The sequence below is a fragment of the Carcharodon carcharias genome, chromosome 3 (assembly GCF_017639515.1).
Source record: "Carcharodon carcharias isolate sCarCar2 chromosome 3, sCarCar2.pri, whole genome shotgun sequence".
Lineage (NCBI taxonomy): Eukaryota > Metazoa > Chordata > Chondrichthyes > Lamniformes > Lamnidae > Carcharodon > Carcharodon carcharias.
In genome coordinates this window covers 151,621,971-151,643,358 of record NC_054469.1, presented here as the reverse complement: position 1 = coordinate 151,643,358, position 21,388 = coordinate 151,621,971, and the positions used below count along the sequence as shown (strand labels likewise).

Genomic DNA, 21,388 nt, shown 5'->3' with positions numbered 1-21,388 from the left:
TCGTTCAGGACAAAGTGGTGCATAACCCAGGGCAGCTGGATGGGTCAGGCGCACCTTCATGTCCTCATCCTCATAGAGGAAACAGTGCTGGCCATTCTTGGCATGCCCATTGCTAAGGCTGTGGAAAGTGGTGGTGCTGTAACTGCTGAAGTTGGCAATATCCTCATGCCTAATCCTTCATGTCAAATTCTACTTTTCCCATATCCTGCATTCTCTTCTGATTTACAAGTTGAAGATGATGTAAACACACACCTCTTAATTTTTTCCCTCTCAGCATTACAACCTTTACTGTTGTGCCTTTTCCCTTCTCAGATATCTAAAAGATCCAGGCTGGTCAGGCAGAAAAGGAATGTTAAGGAGACAGTTATGACGAAGACACACTGTCACTTAATTTCACACTCCCCAATTCAGATACTAACACTGCATTTTTCTTAGAGGATTGATGAGAGGTGGAATCTGCACGTGGCGCAAAAGTGGGCTGCAACCAGGGCAGAAGCAAAGATAGCACAGGTGTCAGCTCACCAGAGGATGATGTTGCACATGGATTCTTTTGTAGAGGACTGAGATGAGCAGCTCGAGGGGCAGCCTATGGAAGAACGCTGAAGGGTGTGCACAACAAAATGCTTGATGTGTTGGAAAGCCTGACTTTCTACAGTCGTTGCCAAGGAGCATAGAGTCCAGCATCAACTTGGCACAAAGCTTCATGCAGAGCTTGGAGCTCCTCTTTGCAATATGGAAGTGGCGGCCAACTCCATTAACACAATTGTGAACTGAACTATGATGCAGTGTCTGATGGCCAACGTCACAGCTTCCATTGCAAGCCAGCAGTCAGCCAACATTTGAGTGTTGCAATAGAAGCTCAGACAGCTGTCATAAATGATGCTATACAAGCTCAGCCTGCTGCTATTAAGGCTGTGAATTACATAGTTCAAAGGGTTTGTCCTCTCACAGGTTACTAGGATTGCTGAAGCATGATCCTGGGGAAGTGTTAGTGGTCTCATGGAGTGCAAACCTACTGTCTTCCCTCAACAAAACAAAATTGGTCCTCCCAACCCTGCCACTCTGTCAGTGCCCTTACTGTTGCATGACAACTGACAGCCCACACTGCTGCCATCTAGATCAAGATGGGCCGTCTGCAGCCAAGCCCTTTTGGCTCAGAGCTTTTCAAGGTCATCCCCAAGGACATTTGCCATCTCCTCCACTGAAACCCAGCAACCTTCCAAGAGCCATGCTGCAATCTCGAGTGGAGTATTGCACAGAAACACTAGGACAGGCAAAAGCACATGGACAAAAGCTACTGGAAGAATTCATATGGGTGATTTGGTTGACATTTTAGGTAATATGTCATGATTTTATTTCTAAATTTGTTTCAGAATCTTTATTTTGTGGTGACTTATTTTTGTATTATGGCCATGTGGGTGTTGTGATGGTCAGTAACAGAGGGAAGGGAAGGTGAGGGACTATTGGTAAATGGGGAATTGAGGTTGCAGCTACTGGTATTACACTGGGATGAGTTCTTCATGGACAGCCTGAGCAGAAATGGGCTTTCTAAGTTGCTCCCTCCCTTTTCTTCCTCCTCCTCTTCATGTTCCTCCTCTTCATGCTCATATTCATTTTCCTCATCCTCGAGTAACTGTTCACCTTATAACTAGCCACAAAGGGCTGACCCCTCAGGATGACGAGGTGGTGCATCAGACCACCATGAATTGTGGCACCGACTCTGCCGAATTATTGCAAAATACTGCGGATGCTGGTAATCTGAAACAAAAACAGAAAATGCTGGAAAAACTCAGCAGGTCCAACAGCATCTGTGGAGAGGGAAATAGAGTTAACGTTTCAAGTCCTTATGACTCTTCTTCAGAGCTGCCCAAGTGATGAAAACTTTGTTTCAACATCCCAGTGGAAGGGATGAAAAACAACAAAGCCTGCGGCCCCAATGGTATTCCAGCTGAGGTCTTCAGTACTCACATCCAGACTCTGTACACTACTCATCCTACAGATTTTGGAGGAAGAAGGACTCACCACCCACCTTCCCCACCAACTTCAGGAGTGTGACAATTATAACTATCTTCAAGAAGGAAAAGAAATCATACTGTGGAAACTATCAAGATATTTCCTTCTTGTTTACTGCCTGAAAGGGTAGAGGCAGAAACCCTCATAACATTTCAGAAGTATTTGGATGTGCACTTGCGATGCCATTGCATACAAGGCTATGGGCCTAGTGTTGGAAAATGGGATTAGAATAGTTAGGTACTTATTTGGCTGGCGCAGACTCAATGGGCTGAAGGCCCTTTTTCTGTGCTATAGACCTCTATGACTATGACTTATCAATATCAGGAAGAATCCTGACACTCATTCTCCTTAATCGCCTATTTCCTGTGACTGAAGAAATCCTCCCAGAGAGACACTGTGGCTTTAGACCTTCGAGAGAACCTCTGACATGGTCGTTGTTGACAGACATACCCAAGAAAAATGTTGAGAACAACACCAGGAACTCCTCATTGCATTAACTCCCCTGCTCCTCTTCGAAATAATGCCATTGGATTTTTTTATATCTACCCAAGCAGGCAGATGGGGCCTTGGTTTAATGTCTCATCCAAAAGCCATTATCTTCAACAGTGCAGTACCACTTCAGTAATGCACTGCACTTCAGCCTTGATTTTTGCGCTCAGACCTGGAGTGGAACTTGAATCTGAAACCTTGCAACATAATATGAGTATGGCATGATAGAACAGTCATGATAGAACTCTTAGTGGTCTACAATTATTCTGTATTACAACTATATTAACAACCTCCTCTTAATAAATAACGTGCAAACTAATAACTTTTGCGAATAACTTATTTTGATGTATTTTGTGGAACTAATCCTTTAATGGCCAATTTTCTAAAAGTGCTATTAGCTTTAGGGATTTTAGCTCCAAAAGACATTGGTTGATGATGTTGCCAGTCACCTCTTTAAAATAAAGAATAAAAAAGAAGAATTTAAACCAAATGCTGCAAAAAATACTAAATACTTACAAGCCATAACCATATAATTTACAGTACAGAATAGAAATAATCTATTTGCTCTGAGTAAAATTGACAGAATATTTCTGTTCCTCTCATTTGCTGGTTTTCATTTGTCATAGCAATCAGGAGGATCCTGTATGTTATGCCTAGGAAGATTGTATTTTTCATACAGCTCAATATTGCTCTCTCTGCTTGTGACAGAATGCATATGTAGATGCAGCATTGAATTTACTGGATTGCTAGAAAAGAGTAATGAACATAATCACTTTATATCCCAACTACTGGAAAATGATTCCTTCCTGCAGATCAGAAAGTAAAATTATTGCACTCCATAACTGACATTTGGGTTGGAATTGCCTTGCCAAGTGTTTCAATGGGCCAAATTTTGCTGTCCATGTTGAGGCTATTGGCACTTGTTGTAACATATGAATAAATGATGCAGTAACTTCAGGCAATGACAGATGTGGGTTTAAATGTGAATATCCCAAAGTTTCTGTCTGAACTGTGCCACTTCACCATCAACCTCAGGCAAATGTCATTTCATTGTCTGCCTCACTATTGAACGCACAGTAGAATCAAACTAAATTCGCTACATAAAGTTGTCTTAGCATTATGAGTGTAATCACCCTACTAATGAAATGTTAATTGTTTATCACTGTCAATCAACCTTTCTGAAAATTAGCTGTTACAAATGTGGAGTCTCAATCCTTCATGTATTCTTTGTTGTTAGAGATATAATTTTTTTTTCGCTTTTCCTTTTACTCTCTCTCTCTGTCTGTTTCTCTCTCCCTTCGTCCAATCTCTTGATCTCTCTCTTTATTTCTATCTCTGTACCTGATTTGGTATTGAATGCTTTTCACTCCAATTTACACTTCCTGCTCAGTCCTACAGTTGTTTATTTCTCAATCCTTTAATAGGATTGCTTAAAGAGATTTTCAGTTGGTGCTCTGTACACTTATATGCCCTGTTTCGCTTTATGTGTCGTGTTCAGCTCACACCTTCAGCAGCTTGCTGGGCAAAAAAACTAAAACCTAAACATGGAAGGTCAAGTCTAACTAATGACAAATGCTATTGCAAAATCTGGGCATTACTGTGTTCCCTCCTCAGTTCTATTTATGCCATCAAGGTTATGACAAAGGGTCCCATTTAATCTGAAGCACATATCCTGAAAGTAACGAGTGTTTCGATTTCAGCCTTTGCTCAGTGGTAGCCCTCTTGCCTCTGAGTCGAAAGGTTTGGATTCAAGTCCCACTCTAGAGGTTTCAGCACGTAAGCTCAGCTGACATAAATTCTAGCCCAATATGTACAATAGTCCACACCCAGAATGATTACAATAAAGCAGTGGTGGCATTATTAAGCAGTGTAATTGATCTTCCAATCATCTACTATAACCTGATATTAGGCTACACAGTTGAAATAGCTCCCCAATGCCATACTTATATTTAGACATGTACACACTTCCATATAAACCCATAACTATTGAAATTCTTTGTTGGTGATGCTATTTTGTGTTGGGTCAGTGGTCTGGTGGTATCTGCTTCCTTTTCGGATGACAGCTATCCCTGTACATGTCACAGAAGAGGATGGGAGATAATAACATCATACAGCAGACTTTACCAAGGGTTGATTGGCAGAAAACTGATTCCCAGAATCTATCATATTTACTAAATGTCAATTGATTTATAAAAACTCAAATTTTTTAAGATTGCATTTAGCTTTGAGGCAAAATGTTAAGCTATGTTTTTAACTGAATTGCTGCCATTTTTTTTTTTCAGGGTGCTGTGATAACGCCCACAATGGACCACACCATGTCCATGCAGCCAGCCAGTATGATGGGACCTTTGACTCAGCAGATGAATCACCTGTCACTGGGCACAGCAGGAACAGTGAGTGCTGGAAATATCAAGCAGCTTCAATATGAAGCACTTAATCTCATGATAAGATATCAATATTTTAATGACAGGAATATTATCAAAAACAGTATTGTACAGAAAACAATTGCCATAGGGCAAAAATTATGAATTATATTGTGCTCTATGTATTAATGGTAAGAAAAATGGTGAGTAAAAGTGCCTAGGGACTTTTTGTTATTATGGCCAGTCTCACTTTTTCTCAGACTAATATAGGTACAGCAAGAGGACCAAAACAAAACACTATTATTAGAATAACAAAAACAACTTGCATTTATATAGCAGTAAGCATAGTAAGATATACCAACATGTTTCACAGAAGTGTTACAGGACAAAAATTGAAGTAAACCACAGAAGGAGATATTAGGATGAATGATCAAAAACTTGGTCAAAGAGGGAGGTTTAAAGGGTTGATGAATGATTATAAAGACCCTGCTAAAGGGATCTGTTAAGAAATGCATGTAGTTATGTCCAGGGGGAGTATAGAAACAAAAGGAAGAGTTTTAATCTGTCCAGGTGAGTAGGTTTCTTTATGGCAGCAAGTTAAAACATCTGGAACTGCCAGTGTGTCAGGACACCAGCAGGAACCAGCCAACTGCCACCTTTAATCCAAGTGTGTTCTTCATTGCTCAACAAACCCCTGTTGGACAGGCAAGTCCACCATTTAAATATGTAAAATGATCATTAGCTGCTGTTTTAATCCTGAATTCAGACTTTAGCTCTGTCTGTATAGGTTTCCTTGACTTCACGGAACTTGTCAATAGAGCAGCTGGCCTCTGGCTGGCAACTTTCAGTGGGTGGGCCTTCCACCCTCCCAGGGTCCTTGATCCAAGGGGAAGGCCTGTCAAGCAAGTCAAAGAAAGAGAAGCTAGAACAACTCACCAAAAACTTAGGGCTTAAGGAGAAGTGAAGATTTTGTTCTCACTGGATGGGATTTTATGGTCCCGCCCATCGCTGGGATCATCCGGTCCCACCGAAAGTCAATGGGCTTTTCGCTGGGCCACCATATTCTCTGCGGCGGGGCTAGGAAATGCTGGCCATTCTGTTGCTCATTTTCAATGAAGGTACAGGTTCAGTTGCACTGTGGAGGTCAAGAGCAAGTTGCAAATAGAGCATCATTGATTATTTGTTTGATTTGCCAAGCTGTACTGTGGGTGTGATTATGTGTGATGTATTTATGCCAAACTACCAACTAAACATTTTTAAAAGGATTTTTTTCAGGTACTGAGGTGTTTTTTGGGTTTCCACAAACTGCAGGGCTGTGGTTGAGAATATTGTACAAAAATATCTATATTGAGTAGGCCAGTAATTAGCACAAGCGGTATTCAAGATGTTCATTGATCAGCACTATTGTAACTGTTGCTTTATCGATTCATGGTTGATAGTGTTTACCAATTGCACTGTTACTAGTCCAGCAATGACCATGTTCACACTGCTCCCAGTCCAGGAATAACGAGGTTCACTCTGCTTTGAGACCAGCAATGATCAGGTTCACTCTCATCTTGGTCCAGGAATGACCGTGTTCACTCTCTGCCTGGTCTAAGAATGACCACTGTCACACTGTTTCTAATTCAGGAACAACCAAGTTCACACTACTCCTAGTCCAGGAACAATGAGGTTCAATCTACTCTGAAACCAGCAATGATTGGGTTCAGTATCCTCCTGGTCCAAGAATAACCATGTTCACTCTGCTCCTGGTTGGGGAATAATCATGCTTAGCCTGATCCTCGTCCAGGAATGATCATGTTCACACTGTTCCTAGTCCAGGAATAACTATGTTCGTTCTGCTCCTAAGACAGGAATGACAAGGTTCACTCTGCTCTGCAACCAACAATGACCAGGTTCACTCTCCTCCTGGTCAGGAATGACTGTTTAATTTCTTCCTGGTCCAAGAATGACCATGTTCACTCTGCTCCAATCCAGCCATGTTCATTCTGCTGGTTATATTGTTCCGAGTGTGAACAAAATAGTGCAAATTCACCTGTTGAGTGCCCTTCTTTAGCTGACTGATTTCATGAGTTATGAAAATGTCTCTTGAGAGTGAATGGGGTTGGGATTTCTCATGTTGCCTCCTTCCCCATTTCAGCATATATGTGCACAAGCAAAAAAGTGATATTGTGCTAAAGTGAAGTGGGAGGAGCTCCAGGGAAATTCACCTCAAATGTTTCAGTTTGGAATAGTCAGCTTTAAATTCCTGACTGTCCAATAAATAAATTAGGCTGAAAGCACATGTGGCTGGCTGAAAAGATGGTGTATATGTCTAACAAAGTGAAATAGCCGTTGCATTGAATTCAATTTCCTGGCCCCCAATGACGTGACCTGCTGGAGGTGAAAATGTGTCATGTTACTTTCATTTTAATATCTGAAGCTAACAGAATGCCTCACAATATTTTAACCTCATGACACACAGTCCATTTACCCTTTCTATTTACTGAAATGAATCCAGCCCCTTAGGCTGGTGGACTCTTGGCAGCAACATTACTGAATAATCTGGATTCTTCCAAAATTAGTAAACAAATGTGCATGTGGAGATAGATGTGTCACTTCAATTTGATCTGGTACATTGGAATGAGCATCATCTTTTGATCAGGAACTTTGATCCTACTGACAACATTTGAACAGTACACTTGGCTCCCATATATTATGGCTCCCTTTTTCTTCTAGTCTGTAAGGATGAGATTCTTTTTTGCTTAAACACCATTAGTAATAATTAGAAATGCAGTGCATAGCTCTGTGCAGATTTAGCAGGAATGTACATTGTGCCTCCTCAATGCAGTTAATCAATACAAGTAATTGCCTTTTAACTTTTCTCATTAGTGAAATGGAAGATGCCCCAATCCATTACACAAACCAATCCATTAAAGATTCTACATTCTAGTGGCAGCACACTGGAAGTGAATAGGCAGTCAGCCAAAAGACATCTGAGCAGTGTGTATTATGGGGCGATGAATGAATATTTCATTCAACAGAATGACAACTGCTCATTGACATAGATTGGGACCTGAATATTGAAGGGTATGTGACATTTAGGAAGGACAGGAAGTTAGGAAAAGGTGGAGGGGTGGCTGTGTTAATTAATTATGGAATTAGCACATTAGAGAGAGATGAGCTAAATTCAAGAAACCGGCATGGAGAAGCGGCTTGGTTTGAGATGAGGAATGATAAAGGCAAGAAGTCACTTGCGGGAGTGGTGTACAGGCCCCCTAATTGTAACTACACAGTAGGAAAAAAGAGATAATGGGAGCTTGCCAGAAAGGTACAGCAATAGTCATGGGAGATTTTAGTCCACATATAGACTGGAAAAATCAGATGGGCAAAGGTAGCGTAGATGAGGAGTTCATAGAATGATTTTAATTTTCCAAAATTCCCTAGATTTGAGGAAGGTTCCACTAGATTGGAAAAAAGCAAATGTAACTCCTTTATTCAAAAAGGGAGGGAGACAGAAAGCAGGAAATGATAGGCCAGTTAACCTAACATCTGTCATAGGGAAAATGTTAGAAGCTATTATTAAACATGTTATAGCAGGGCACTTAGAAAAATTCAAGGCAATCAGGCAGAGCCAACATGGTTTTGTAAAGGGGAAATCATGTATAACCAACTTATTGGAGTTCTTTGAAGGTTAATGCAGAAAATAAAAGCTTATCGTGTCAGGGGTAACATATTGGCATGGATAGAAGATTGGCTGGCTAACAGATAGTAGAAAGTTGGCATAAATGGGTCATTTTATGGTTGGCCGGATGTGATAAGTGGTGTGCCACAGTGATCAGTGCTGGGGCCTCAACTTTTTACAATTTATATGAATGACTTGGCTGAAGGGACTGAAGGAATGATGGCTAAATTTTCTGATGACACAAAGATAGGTAGGAAAGTGAACTGTGAAGAGGACTTAAAAAAGCTGCAAAGTGACATAGATAGGTTAAGCGAGTGGGCAAAGATCTGGTAAATGGAGTATAATGTGGACAAATGTGAAATGGTTCATTTTAGCAGGAAGAATAAAAAAGCTTATTATCTGATTGGTGACAGATCACAGAGCTCTGAGATTCAGAGGGATCTGGGTGTCCTCGTGCATGAATCACAAAAGGTTAGTATGCAGGTACAGCTGGTAATTAGGAAAGCTAATAGAATCTTATCATTTATTGTGAAGGGAATTGATTACAAAAATATGGAGGTTATGCTTCAGTTGTAAAGGGCATTGGTGAGGCCACATCTGAAGTATTGTGTACAGTAATGGTCTCCTTATTTAAAGAAAGATGTAAATGTGTTAGAAGCAGTTCAGAGAAGGTTTACTAGACTAATATCAGGAATGGGCAGGTTGCCCCATAAGGAAAAGCTGGACAGATTAGGCTTGTATGCACTGGGATTTGGAAGAGTAAGAGGCAACTGATATGAAACCTTTAAGGTCCTGAGGGGCCTTGACAGGGTGGATGTGGAGACAATGTTTATTCTTGCGGGAGAATCTAGTACTAGTGGTCACTGTTTAAAAATAAGGGGTTGCTTGTTTAAGACAGAGATGAGGAGAAATTTCTTCCCTCAGAGTTGAGAGTCTTTGGAACTCTCTTTCTCAAAAGCAGAATTTTTGAATATTTTTTAAGGCAGAGCTAAATAAACTCTTGATTAACTAGGAGTAAAAGATATTGGGGGTAGGCAGGAATGTAGGGTTGAGGTTACATTTAGACCAGCCACGATCTTATTGAATGGCAGAGCAGGCTTGAGGAGCCAAGTGGCCTACTCCTGTTCCTAATTCGTATGTTTGTATTGCTTTGACACAGTGAAGCTCATGATTCCAAACTCAATTGTTCACAATGTAAGTGACATTAATTTCCAGACAATACTGCTGAGTTGTAGAGTTGGATTATGTTGGAAATGGTGACACTGTGGTATATATACTAGCTGTTCCTTTGAAGCCAAATCATGTTATAAAATGTGCAAGAACTGGGAAGTTTTTAGATTTGATGATTTTTTTTCTTTACCATGACCTTTTCTAGGGTATGCAAATAAATTAATGATTTCATGGAAATAATTTCTATAGTTCTATGATTTTACAAAAGAAGAAAATAGAAACAAATAAAAGATGCCTGGAAATTCTGCAGGGTTTCACCAGAAGTTCCAGAGAAGTGGAGCCAATGTCAAAAACATGGCACTTAGATTGTTCCTCTGGGAGTTCCACTGATCTCCAACAGAAGTTACAGCAAGAGATCAGAAGAATTCTGTGTAACTTTAGGGCCATAAGTTGAAGAGGCAGTTACATTAGCCACAGTATATAGGTGACTCAAACTCAGCTAAGTTGCAGACAGTAGTGACCATGTACACATTGCTCCTTATCCAGGAATGAGTGTGCTCACTCTGTTTCTAGTCCACGAATGACCATTTTCACACTGCTCCTAATCCAGGAATGATGATGTTCACACTGGTCCTTGTAATGACTTTGAGGTTGGCCAGTAACTTTAAAAAAAATTTAAACTTCCAGTTATTAATTGAAAGTATTATGCCACAATGTTTCACGTTTTAAACAAAAACTTTTACTGGACAAGAATAAAACAAAACAAGTACTCCTGCTGTAATACTATATTTTGTAAACACATATTCTTTAAGCCAGAAAATCTCAACAGAACTCCCCATCTTCTATTTTCATTTCCACCCAAGAGTTACCCCGTACTTTAGAGGATCTTGAGGGTTCCTTCATTTCTCCTGGGACCAAACCAAGGTGTGCTACAGCTCTCAGGAATTTACTTTAATTCTCCATGGTGTTCCTGCTATTCTCCAAGGTGTGAAATTTCTTAGGGTCCTTCCACTAGCACCCAGTTAAATGACCCTCCAACTTTCCTTAAGAACCTCATGATTGTGGACTCCCAAGCTCAGGCATGGGCCTTACTGTATTCTTGCTTAGTGACTCCAACTCAGAAATACCCTTGGGCCAGAATCTTCTGCTCGGTGTGCGGAGGTGGGCCCTGCACGCCGATGCATAAAATGACACACAGTGACGTTGGGCGTGCATCCCAAAATCACTGCACGTCATTCTAATCTTCTGTTTGGCGGGCATGCACCAGAGTCGGCTGAAAGAGCACAGGCCCCGATTCTCCCTCCTTCCGCACAGGTAGCACTGAGTGCTTCCGGGTGCCTTAATTCTTCTGCCCACATAAAATGACGGCGATCGGTTCCGCACCCATCCACTCCTGACCGACCTGCCCGATGGGGAGGAAATTCTCCCCCACGATTTCTGATGACCCTCTGGTCCTGGTCCAGGCTCCTTTACAGTTTCTGGCAAATTCTTTCTCACTGCCTGTTTTCAAGAAGCTCCAGCTCCAGGCATAAACTGCCTGTTTCAAAGCTGCTCCCAAGCTGACTAATGAGTAGCTTGATAAAATCTACAAAATTAGTAAACCCAAAACATAACTCCCTGCAATCTATTTCCATGACAATGTGGCACACTTGGAATGTTCCAGATAAAGATGCAAAGTCATTACAGTACCTCGCATTCCCAAACCTGCCCTTTGTTTGGGAAACCCTATGAATAATTTAAATCCCTTATGAAGATAACTATTGACATCTCAGCCTGGATTTTCACTCCCAGGTCAAGAGCACAGAGTCGGGACAATTTCCGGCTTCGTAAGCCCTGCCCTGGAAGAAGTGCCCAAGATGGTGTGATTTTCATTCCAGGGTGGCAAGCTTCTCTAGATTTTGGCCTACTGTCCCTGTAATGAGTGTGGAGGCTGCCAGGTGCAGGGGCAGATTGGGTGGAAGGCCTGCCTCTGTGCTCCAACACTGTGCCCAAGATTTACAAAAACAGTAAAACGAAAAACAGCCCTCCAGCCCTCACCCCACATAATTCCCTATACACTCCCCCTGGTCCATCCATGCCAACTCTTGCCACCTTATGCCCCTCCACTTACTTCCCAGGGCTCCTCATACTCTCCATGCCAATATATGCCCCTCTGCCAACCCACCATGGCCCCCTCATACCCTCCATGCCAACCTATGCCCGTCTACGCACCCACTGTCCCTTTATAGCCCCTATGCCAACTTAATGCCAACACATGCCTGCCCACCCATCACCCTTTCACCTTAGACCTACCATGCCAACTCACCCATAGGGAGACCTCAGGACTCATGCTGAGATTTAAATAAAATAGAATTCTAAGTGTCTATTGTAGACATTTTTTTTAAAAACAACATTCATTCATAAAAACCCACTCACTACATTTATATTCCTTCAGCTACATCCTTATAAAAACAAATATTTAATTCAAGTGTTTAATCCTTTATAAAAAAAATTGGAATTCGTGCTTCCACTTCAAAGACTCGAAACCACTTGGACCTGTCAATCAAGCTGTGAAATGGAAGGCACCCTACTGTGATAATGGAAGGTTGTGAAATGAGCCATGCAGCACTAATCCAGTAATGGTAACCTTCAGGCTAATGCCAACAGACAGAGTGAAATGCCAAGCAGTGATTTTTAAACACTTCCAAACACTTGTTTAAAAGATTTAAAGGGCAAGAGTTTCAAATGGCTTGACAGCTTGCTTTAACAGTTTATTTTGACACCTTTGACAGTTCCAATGAGCTTGATAGTTAATGAGTTTATGCATTTTTACACATATTCATGCCTAATTTTAACAATCCCAAGTGGTACCTTACTTCTCCCGAGGGGCACCTGACCTCTCCCAAAGGTGTCCTTGGATCTTATGCAAAGGGGTACCCTGCCTTTCTAAAAGAACACCTCACTTTTCCAAAGGACTCCACAAAGTTTAGATCTGTTCCTACCAAATCTAACCTGCAAATGTCGTGTTTCCCACTCCTGGCTAATGAAAATCAAACATGATTGGAAGCAGCTGCTGTTTTATATGGGCAGCTGCCTCTGCAGGCCCACTCCTGACCCCACAAAAATGATAAGTGCCGTGTTCAGGGGCAGGACTTATGGATTTTGGCCCCTGCCGCTATTTTCGATGGAGCTGCTCTCTGTCGTTGAAAGAAGTCCAGGCCCTCGTCTCTACCAAGAAACTTGAAAAGGTGCCACCTATTGTTTAAAGTTTTCCTACATCTAGTTCTGAACTTATTAAATAAATTTAGGCCAGCCATTTGAATTGCAATTACTTTAGGCCTGTTTACCAGCCCTCACTGGGGGTCTTCATGCATCTTATGTTCAGAAAAAAAATTCAACCCCAAACTAAAGGTTTTACTTGTAAAACATGTGAATCATGAAATTAGACATTTTCGCAACATCTTAATCAAGGAATGACCATGTTCACACTGTTCCTAATCCAGAAAAAGCCATGTTCATACAGTTCTGAGTCCTAGAATGACCATGTTCACACTGCTAATCCAGCGGTAACCATGTTCACCCTGTTAAGAGCTCTGTACCAGGCATATTTATGCTACTGCTGAACAATGCAGACTTTTTTTCACTGCTCATCCACCAGCAAATTGCTAACTCCCGCAAATTTTATCATGATAAATGTGATTTCTAAGTAAAATTAAACCTCACTCACCATCTCAGGAGAAGGCTCGGAAATCTTGTGATTTTTCACAGGCATTCAAATAGAACTGGATTAATTACTTTCAGTCCTTCTGCAAGTATATACCTAGCCATTTGGGACTGTACACCTACACTCGATCATTTGCATTTACACATGCACCTAGACTCCGGAGATTGCAGTGGAAACCAGAAGGGGAACTGCCAAAGCACATTGCTTTAAGAAGTCTGGGCCTGGAGCCTGATGCCTAAAGTTGCTGCAGTTGTACAGGTCTCTGAATTGCTGCTTGAACCTTGGCACATTTAGCTTTACTTGTCTTTATTGTTAACTTCAATAGTAATTTGTAGCATTATGGATTGCTGCTTTAATCGTTAAATTCAATAGTAATTCATAGCAGTGTTGCTGGAAATCAATCTTTGTGTTTAATTTGTGGATTGATTGTTGCTTTAATCACAGTAGTATTTTGTGAGTTCATTGTAATCACATGTTAACCTTAAGAGTAATCCATAGTAGCTACCAGTAAAGTTGGTGAGTTGTTTGCTTGCAATTTGTAGTGCTCCCCCTGTGTTCATTGTGAATTGATTGCTGCATTAGTCACAGTGATTCGTGGCTTCCCAGTAGTTGCATTACAGGCAAGGCAGCCAACAAGACTGCTTCAGGCTTCTGCAGGTGACTCTCTTTGAGTCCTGGGACATGCACAGGCACAGCAAATTAAGTGGGCAAGTGCAGCCGTGAAACAGGTACAAATTTGCAGAAGGATTGATGTCCCTTGCAAGTAATCATGCTGCACAGTTTTTGGAAGTTTTTGGCTAAGAACTGTCAATCAAATAGAATATCCCCAGAGATCTGTCTCATTCACCAGCTACACAGACCAGAGATACTGAACTGGTAAACATGATCCTCTGCTGAGACAGAATGCACAACTGTTAAAAAGGTAGGAATTTTTGTAAGTGTTTTGTAAAACATGCAGTAATATAAGGCAGGATTTCCACCCCTGTATGGAGATGGGTGAGCACAAAAATTCATGCCATGACTGGAGTCCCTGTTTACTGGGACCATCCCAGACCAGCCCTGCCCTCCAGGCCATTTTCCCAGAGGCAGGATGGGGTTAGCAGGACTATCTGCCTACGTGGTGCAGCCAATTAAGATGATTAAATTGCTACTTAAGGCCTATTGTCAGAGGCTGACTGGAATTTTCCAGTTGGCCAGTCTGGCCACAAAGGCAGTCTACTGGTGGTGGCCCTTCCAGCCTTACTGGTTGCAGCTCTGGCTGCAGACCACCCTATGGAGTGGCTCTCTCTCCACAATGGAGGTTCGGTTGCTGATTCTATTTTCTACTTTAAAGGTTTAAAAAGTTGGAGAGGGGGCACCTCACAACTGAAAAGGCAGGCTACAGCTCTTTCAAGCTGGAAGATCTCCTATTGGCCCTCCAGCTTTGAGAACCTGCCCTAATTACAGCAAGCCCACCCATTGGCCAATAGTTGGCCAACTTGGGGAAAATCACAGCTGGGTGACTGCTTCCCACACATTATGGGGTTGTGACCCCCATTTGACCCCACACCAGGGTCCCAGCCCAAAAATCCTGCCCATAATTTTTGTAAAGAGCTCTGACCTTTTAGAGATTAATTAAGTCTGTCTTGGTTTATGTTTGAAAAAGAAGTAACAACTCATGATTTTTATATCAAATCTCTTGATTTTTAGGAGTTTCATGAGATATAAATACAGCAGGGTTGTGTGGGCCAGTACTACACTGCTATTAAATCAACATTGTTAAAATCACATTTTCCTGCATTTAATTTTTTTTGTATGTTTTACTCTCCCAGACCTTCACCATACAAAAATATAAATGTATCTGATTTGATCTGTGTCACTCTATAAAGCAAATTCTTGGGGCTAAATGTTGGTGGATCAATGTTCCCAAATTTAGGGAGGCCCAAGGTATGTCAATGAGGCCTTGGGCCTCATTTGCATCGAGCCTGCAAGCTTCATACAGCACCAGGCATTTTGTCAACTTGGGATTGAAGATTGAGCAACTGGTGCAGTCACAGCAGCCCTCAGGTGGTGAGGAAGAGAGGGCAAGCAAGCAGTGGGTCAGTTGGTTGGGAAGTGCATGGATGGTGGATGTTGATTAGGTTGGGAGTTAATGGTACAGGTTGTGGGTATTGGTATGGGGTGTTGGGCAGCGGTGGTAGGGGTGGTGGAAGCAGTGGATAACAGTGTCAGCATTCTTTGAATGTGTGATCGGGAGGAACACTTCTGTTCTTCTGAGCTCCATATATTCAGGTAAGTATATTTAAAAATCTCTGCTGTATTAGTGAGGGCCACACTCCGCTGTTAGACCTGGCCTTCCTAAGTCCAACCAATACAGGCTGCATCAGGGTAACTTAGCCCTGCAATGAAGGCCTCAAATAGGTGTCAGGCCCCGGATTGAAAGACCTTATTCTGTTTTGGGGTGGACCTTTACCAATATGGCAGGTTGTGCTGTGTGTTTTGCCCATATTATTAGAGGCTCACTAGGCCGTTCGGCACCTAAAAGATATGTGCTGCAAGGACACATTTCTAGACCTCCATGTTTCATCCCTGGTGTTTGCTAATTTACCTAATCTGAGAGTGCAGCAATAGGACTTCACTGTTGGCCTCAGCACTTGAACTAAGAAGAAAAATTGAGCTGAATTCCCTATCCTAATGGATATCCAGTAATCCCTGCTGTAAATATGTGGATAAATGTAAAACATGGATAGGGTTGGCTTAGCTGCAATGAGTTACATAGTTCAGCAGTTTGGTCAACTGACTTCTAAATGAGCACATGAAGAATGACCACAGCAGTAGAGAACTGGTGGATACCACCGTGTGCAGACTCCAATGTGAGTAGCTGCTTTTAGGGACAAATAGGTAAAAGGAAAACAGAAAATTAAAGTACAAATCAGAAATAAATAATAGAAGACTAAGCAAATAGGAAAAGAGAGCCTCTGGCTCATTTTGCATTTGAACTTTGCGGCTGTGTAATCTGGGAATTGTAGTTGTTTATAAAAAGTCACAACTCTTGCAAAGGGGAGTTGAAAGTTGAACTACAAGTTCCACAACACTTTTCAGCTGTACAATAAAATAAGTAATTTATACTGCAGAGCCATGTTGCCTGTTAAAATATTTTACTGGTTTCATTTAACCTGACATCACACATAAACTTTCTGTACAAATTGGGCTCTATTTCACATGTTGTGCTGTACACCTTAAAAGGGATATTGCTTTTTATGTAAGTTAATTATGGGCATTTGGCAAATGGGAGGCCCTGTTTAAATTTAGATTCTCAATTTCCACTTTAGGAGCAGGGGTTTGAAATGTATGAAGCATTTGAAGACTTAGGCAGCATTCCAGCAGAGTCGCCACAAAGGGAGGAATCATACAATACTATTGTGAACGTTCTGTTTTATAGTGCACAGTCTGTGCGATGTTTATAGCACTATTAAATGAATCAGATTATACCTTTACAGGGTTAGGTTGCCCTGTCTTTGCCAGCAATTCACAATCCATCTCTTACTCCTGGCTGGTTATCATTGATTGAATGGCTTTTACACTTTTTTATATTCATTCATGCGATGTGGGTGCTGCTGGCTAGGCCAGCATTTGTTGCCCATCCCTAATTGACCTTGCTCAGAGTTTAAGAGTCATGGGTCTGGAGTCACATGTAGGCCAGACCAGGTACGGATGGCAGATTCCCTTCCATAAGGGACATTAATGAACCAGATTGTTTTTTACATCAATGATTTTGTGGTCATCGTCAGACTTCTAAGTCCAAATTATTTTATTGAATTCAAATTTCACCATCTGCTATGGTGGGATTTAAACCCAAGTCCCCAGAGCATTACCCTGGGTCTCTGGAATACAAGTCCAGTGACAGTACCACTATGCCACCTCATCCCCAGATGCCAACAGCTATGACTAAAAGAATAAAAGGACCTTTTTTCATAGGTTGTTTCTCACAATAGGGTATGCGCTCATAAAAGGTGGAGGAAGTATTTATTCAATATAGTATTTCTGTTACAGATTTGTTACATGCAGAAGGCGGCTATTCAGCCCATCACATCTGCACTGGCTCTCCAAATGAGCAATTCACTTAGTGCTATTCTCCCACCTTCTCCCCATAACCCTGCACATTGTTTCTTTTCAAATAGAAGTCTAATTGTCTTTTAAATGCCTCAATTGGACCTGCCTCCACCACACTCTAATGCAGTGTATTCCAGACCTTAACCACTAGTTGCCTGATAAAGTTCTTTCTCATGTCGCTTTTGCTTCTTTTGGCAAATTACTTTAAATCTATGCTCTCTTGTTCTTGATTATTTCATGAGTGGGAATCGTTTCTCCTTATCCATTCTGTCCGTAGGCTTCATGGTTTTGAATACCTCTCAGATCTCCTCTCAGCCTTATCTTCTCCAAGGAAAACAGTCTTATTCTTTTCAGTCTATCTTTATAACTGAAGTTCCTCATCCCTGGAACCATTCTTGTGAATATTTTCTGCACTATTTGCAATGCCTTCACACCCTTCCTAAAGTGCGGCATGCAGAACCAGGCGCAATAGTCCAGCTGAGGCCAAACTAGTGTCAAGTTCAACACAACCTCCTTGCTCTTATACATTATGTACCTATTAATAAAGCCTAGGTATGCATTTTAAATGCTTTCTCAACCTGTCCTGCCATCTTCAATGACTTACACATTAATACACCCAGTTCCCTTTGTACCTGCACCCTCTTTAGAGTTATACCATTTATTTTATATTGTCTCTCCATGTTCTTCCTAACAAAATGAATCACTTCACATTTCTCTGCATTGAACTTCATCTGCCACCTGTCCGCCCATTCCACCAACTTGTCTATGTCCTTTTGAAGTTCTACACTGTTCTCCTCACAGTTCACTTCCAAGCTTATATCATCCACAAGTCATTATATAAAGGAGAAATTATATGTTACATGTCTGAGCTCTGGAGACACCTGCAATTTTGAATTTCCAACTTCCCACACTGTAGCTCATTTGACATTAGTCACCAACTTCATTGGTAAGTGGCTTCCTTCGGTCAAGCCCAGATTAAATCCTTCATCAACACAGAGCCATCCAAAACTTCAGGATAATTCAAAGTTTGCTGAGTATGGCTGTGTATTTAACTTGGCATATTGTGAGTTTTCCACTCTTAGATGCTCCTTCCAGCAATGGGAAGGAGGTGACCTGTGACAAACTTAGGGTGCCACCATCTTGGATCTCAAAGGGATTAAAGTTGATTAGATGTCCAATTTCTTCGGTAGTCGAGGATGTGCTAGTTTCTTCCTAAGTAGAGAGGGAGTGCTTTAAAATGAGCCTTTCTTTCACATGTTTGCCCTTCCCTTTTTTAATTTGCTTTCCTCTGCAGTTTGCTTTTGCAATATTGTCACAATTATACTTTTGAAATTCAAATAAATCAAAATAAAAGAAAACACTGATTTTCTATCAAGCTATATAAATAATCACAAAGTTTAGAGTTTGTTCAACACTAACTTGGTGGGCAGCCCAGTACACAACACATTGCGTCAGAGAGATAAACGGAGGACTATAATGCAGTGAGACCCTGCTTCCAGCACTGAACTTCAACATACGTAAGTGTGGATATGGCTGCGACAGTAAAACCTGAATCTTCGACTTGCTCTCCCCTTCTAACTTGGCTCTGCGTTGAGAGCAAATCTTAGAGATTTTCCCTGGGATTTTTCGTGCAATTCCTACACAATGGCCAGAATTCTATGCTGGGTGTGTGTACAACCTGACAGCACATGAAATTGCGCAAGAAGACGTTGGGTGCACATCCCAACACACTCGCGCAATATCTCAGAAGCTTGCCCGCTGACAATTAAGCGGGCAATTAAGCCCATTAAGGATGCACTTGAAATGGATTTTACATGGCCCATCCACTTTTACATTTGGTGGATGGGCCAATCAGCCAGGCAGCCTTCACATTTTCGCTGAAACCTCGATCTAGGGTGGGATGAAATATCTGGGGTGAAGTATAATTTTAAAAACATCTGGGGCCTGATGTTGTTTGAGTTCTGCTGTCAGGTGCTTAAATGTGCTGAATAGACAGAGTTTGGTTCCTTTTTTCTCTTGCCATTTAATCTGTCCAGGTCTGCAGCTCTCTGAGGGAGCTTCACAGCAGCTGTCTGCCTTCTGAAAACTCACTAGAAATGCCCACCTGCACCCTCACTTTTTCAGCACCCGCGCTCTTCCTGCCGCCAGTCGCCAACCCCCACCCCCGGCAGTGCTGAGACTTTCTCAGCACACGTTTCACACTGGCTGCCCGTTAATTGGCCAGCCAGCGTGAAATTGCGTTTGGGGATCAATCATGGGCATAAGCACATTTCATACCTGCCTCTGGGCCTCCTGATTGAGCGCGCCTGAAAAACATAAGATTCAGGCCAATGAGATCCTTATCTCAGCAGGGTCTTATTGAATGGAGGCAAGCTGCTTCTCCACACGCAAGAAAGAAAAATCTGTAGGCATTTCAGCTACCTGGACAATTCCACTAGTGGTCAACTGTAAAGTAACTTTAGCAAAAAAAAAAGCAACGAGCAGGTATCCTTCTGGCTCTCCCAAATGGGAAATGGTGTGCTGTGCAGATGGTACACATAAAGGGCATAATTAGTCTGCAGAATGGGGACAAGTATGAACTATAAGTAAATTGAAGTAGGTAGTAACAAACTTAAGAATGACTTAGGGTGGAATCGTCCCAGATTTGCACAAAGTGTGGTAGTGGGCAGGAATAAAATTGCTTTACCACCTCATTAATTATGCTGCCACAGGAACCACGCTGTCTCTCTGGCCAGCAGCTTCCAATTTGCCCACTACACTGTTACCTTGCTGTTTCCTCACGCAGGGCCCCATATTTAAACTGCAGCCGCATGCGCACTTCTCAATGCTTGCAGCCCAGGCCTGCTCCAGTGAAGACATGGCCCCAAAAGCCAAGAAGAGTGCAGTCCCCCAATTCATAACACATCCCTGGGACGCCTTTTGGACGCCGCAGAGGGCCACCGTGATGTCCTCTACCCCAGCTGTGTCTGCAGGAGGCCCAACAGTTTCACCACTCTGACTTGGGAGACGCTGATAGAGGTGTTGAGTGCCAATGCTATACACAAGAGATCGGCCATCTAGAGCAGAAAATGAATGAATGATCTCACCCATGCTGCCAGGTTGAGGCAACCATCTTATCACTCTAATCTCTCGTACTCACAAGGCCATCACACATTCACTGGCATATCACTTACTGCCAGCTCAAGGGACATCACTGCTCACTCTTTCACACACACCCTCACAACTTCAACTAAAAATAAAAAATAAACACTTTCAATCTGATTGCCACCATGTGCCTTATCCTTTTGTTTTCTTTCCCTTTATATGTAACTATTTTATTTGCAACTTTGCGTTAACTTTTTGCTACTTAATTTACTGAAATATTACCCTAAAAATTAAGGTTTAAGGTTTTGTGTTACCTTGGGCAACAATTTCCTCTGGATGCTCTTCGCAATGAAAGCATGAGTGTTTTTTTAGTAGTTTTGTTATACATAGGGCTGAATTTTCCAACCGCTGGGGGGCAGTAGCGAGCCCTCGCATCTCCATCTGGCCTCATCTCCTCTGGAGACTGACTCCTCAGCCCTCACCGTCTTGAGGCCACTTGCACAGATCAGCATGTGCCCCTATACACACCCTGGGATACAATAACAAATCCCAAAATTCCTAATTAACCTGACTTCCAACTACACACTCCCCTTTAAGGCAACAGTCCAAAATAGATTTTAAATTTAAATAGGCAATTCAGCAAGTTTACCACAGCACCCGCTCGACAGTGGAATCCCAAAAGCTTTTCTCTAACTTTAGTTACTGGACACAGCAAACTTTTTCAAAAATGGCTGGAGGCTTCGCCAAGGCTCTTTCACGCACTCCTGTTAGATCTTCCATGGTCCCCCAACATAGCCTTTCATTCCTCTT

The 21,388-nt window shown here is 41.9% G+C and overlaps 1 protein-coding gene across 3 annotated transcripts in view; it reads left to right on the top strand.

The window, feature by feature from the left end:
- Positions 1–21,388, top strand: part of rbms3 (RNA binding motif, single stranded interacting protein) — a 699,194-nt gene that overhangs the window by 663,175 nt on the left and 14,631 nt on the right. For all 3 annotated transcript variants that reach the window (XM_041183426.1, XM_041183425.1, XM_041183427.1), the window contains exon 11: positions 4,785–4,895. In XM_041183426.1, coding sequence (XP_041039360.1) covers positions 4,785–4,895 — 111 coding nt within the window. The remainder of the gene's footprint in view (positions 1–4,784; positions 4,896–21,388) is intronic.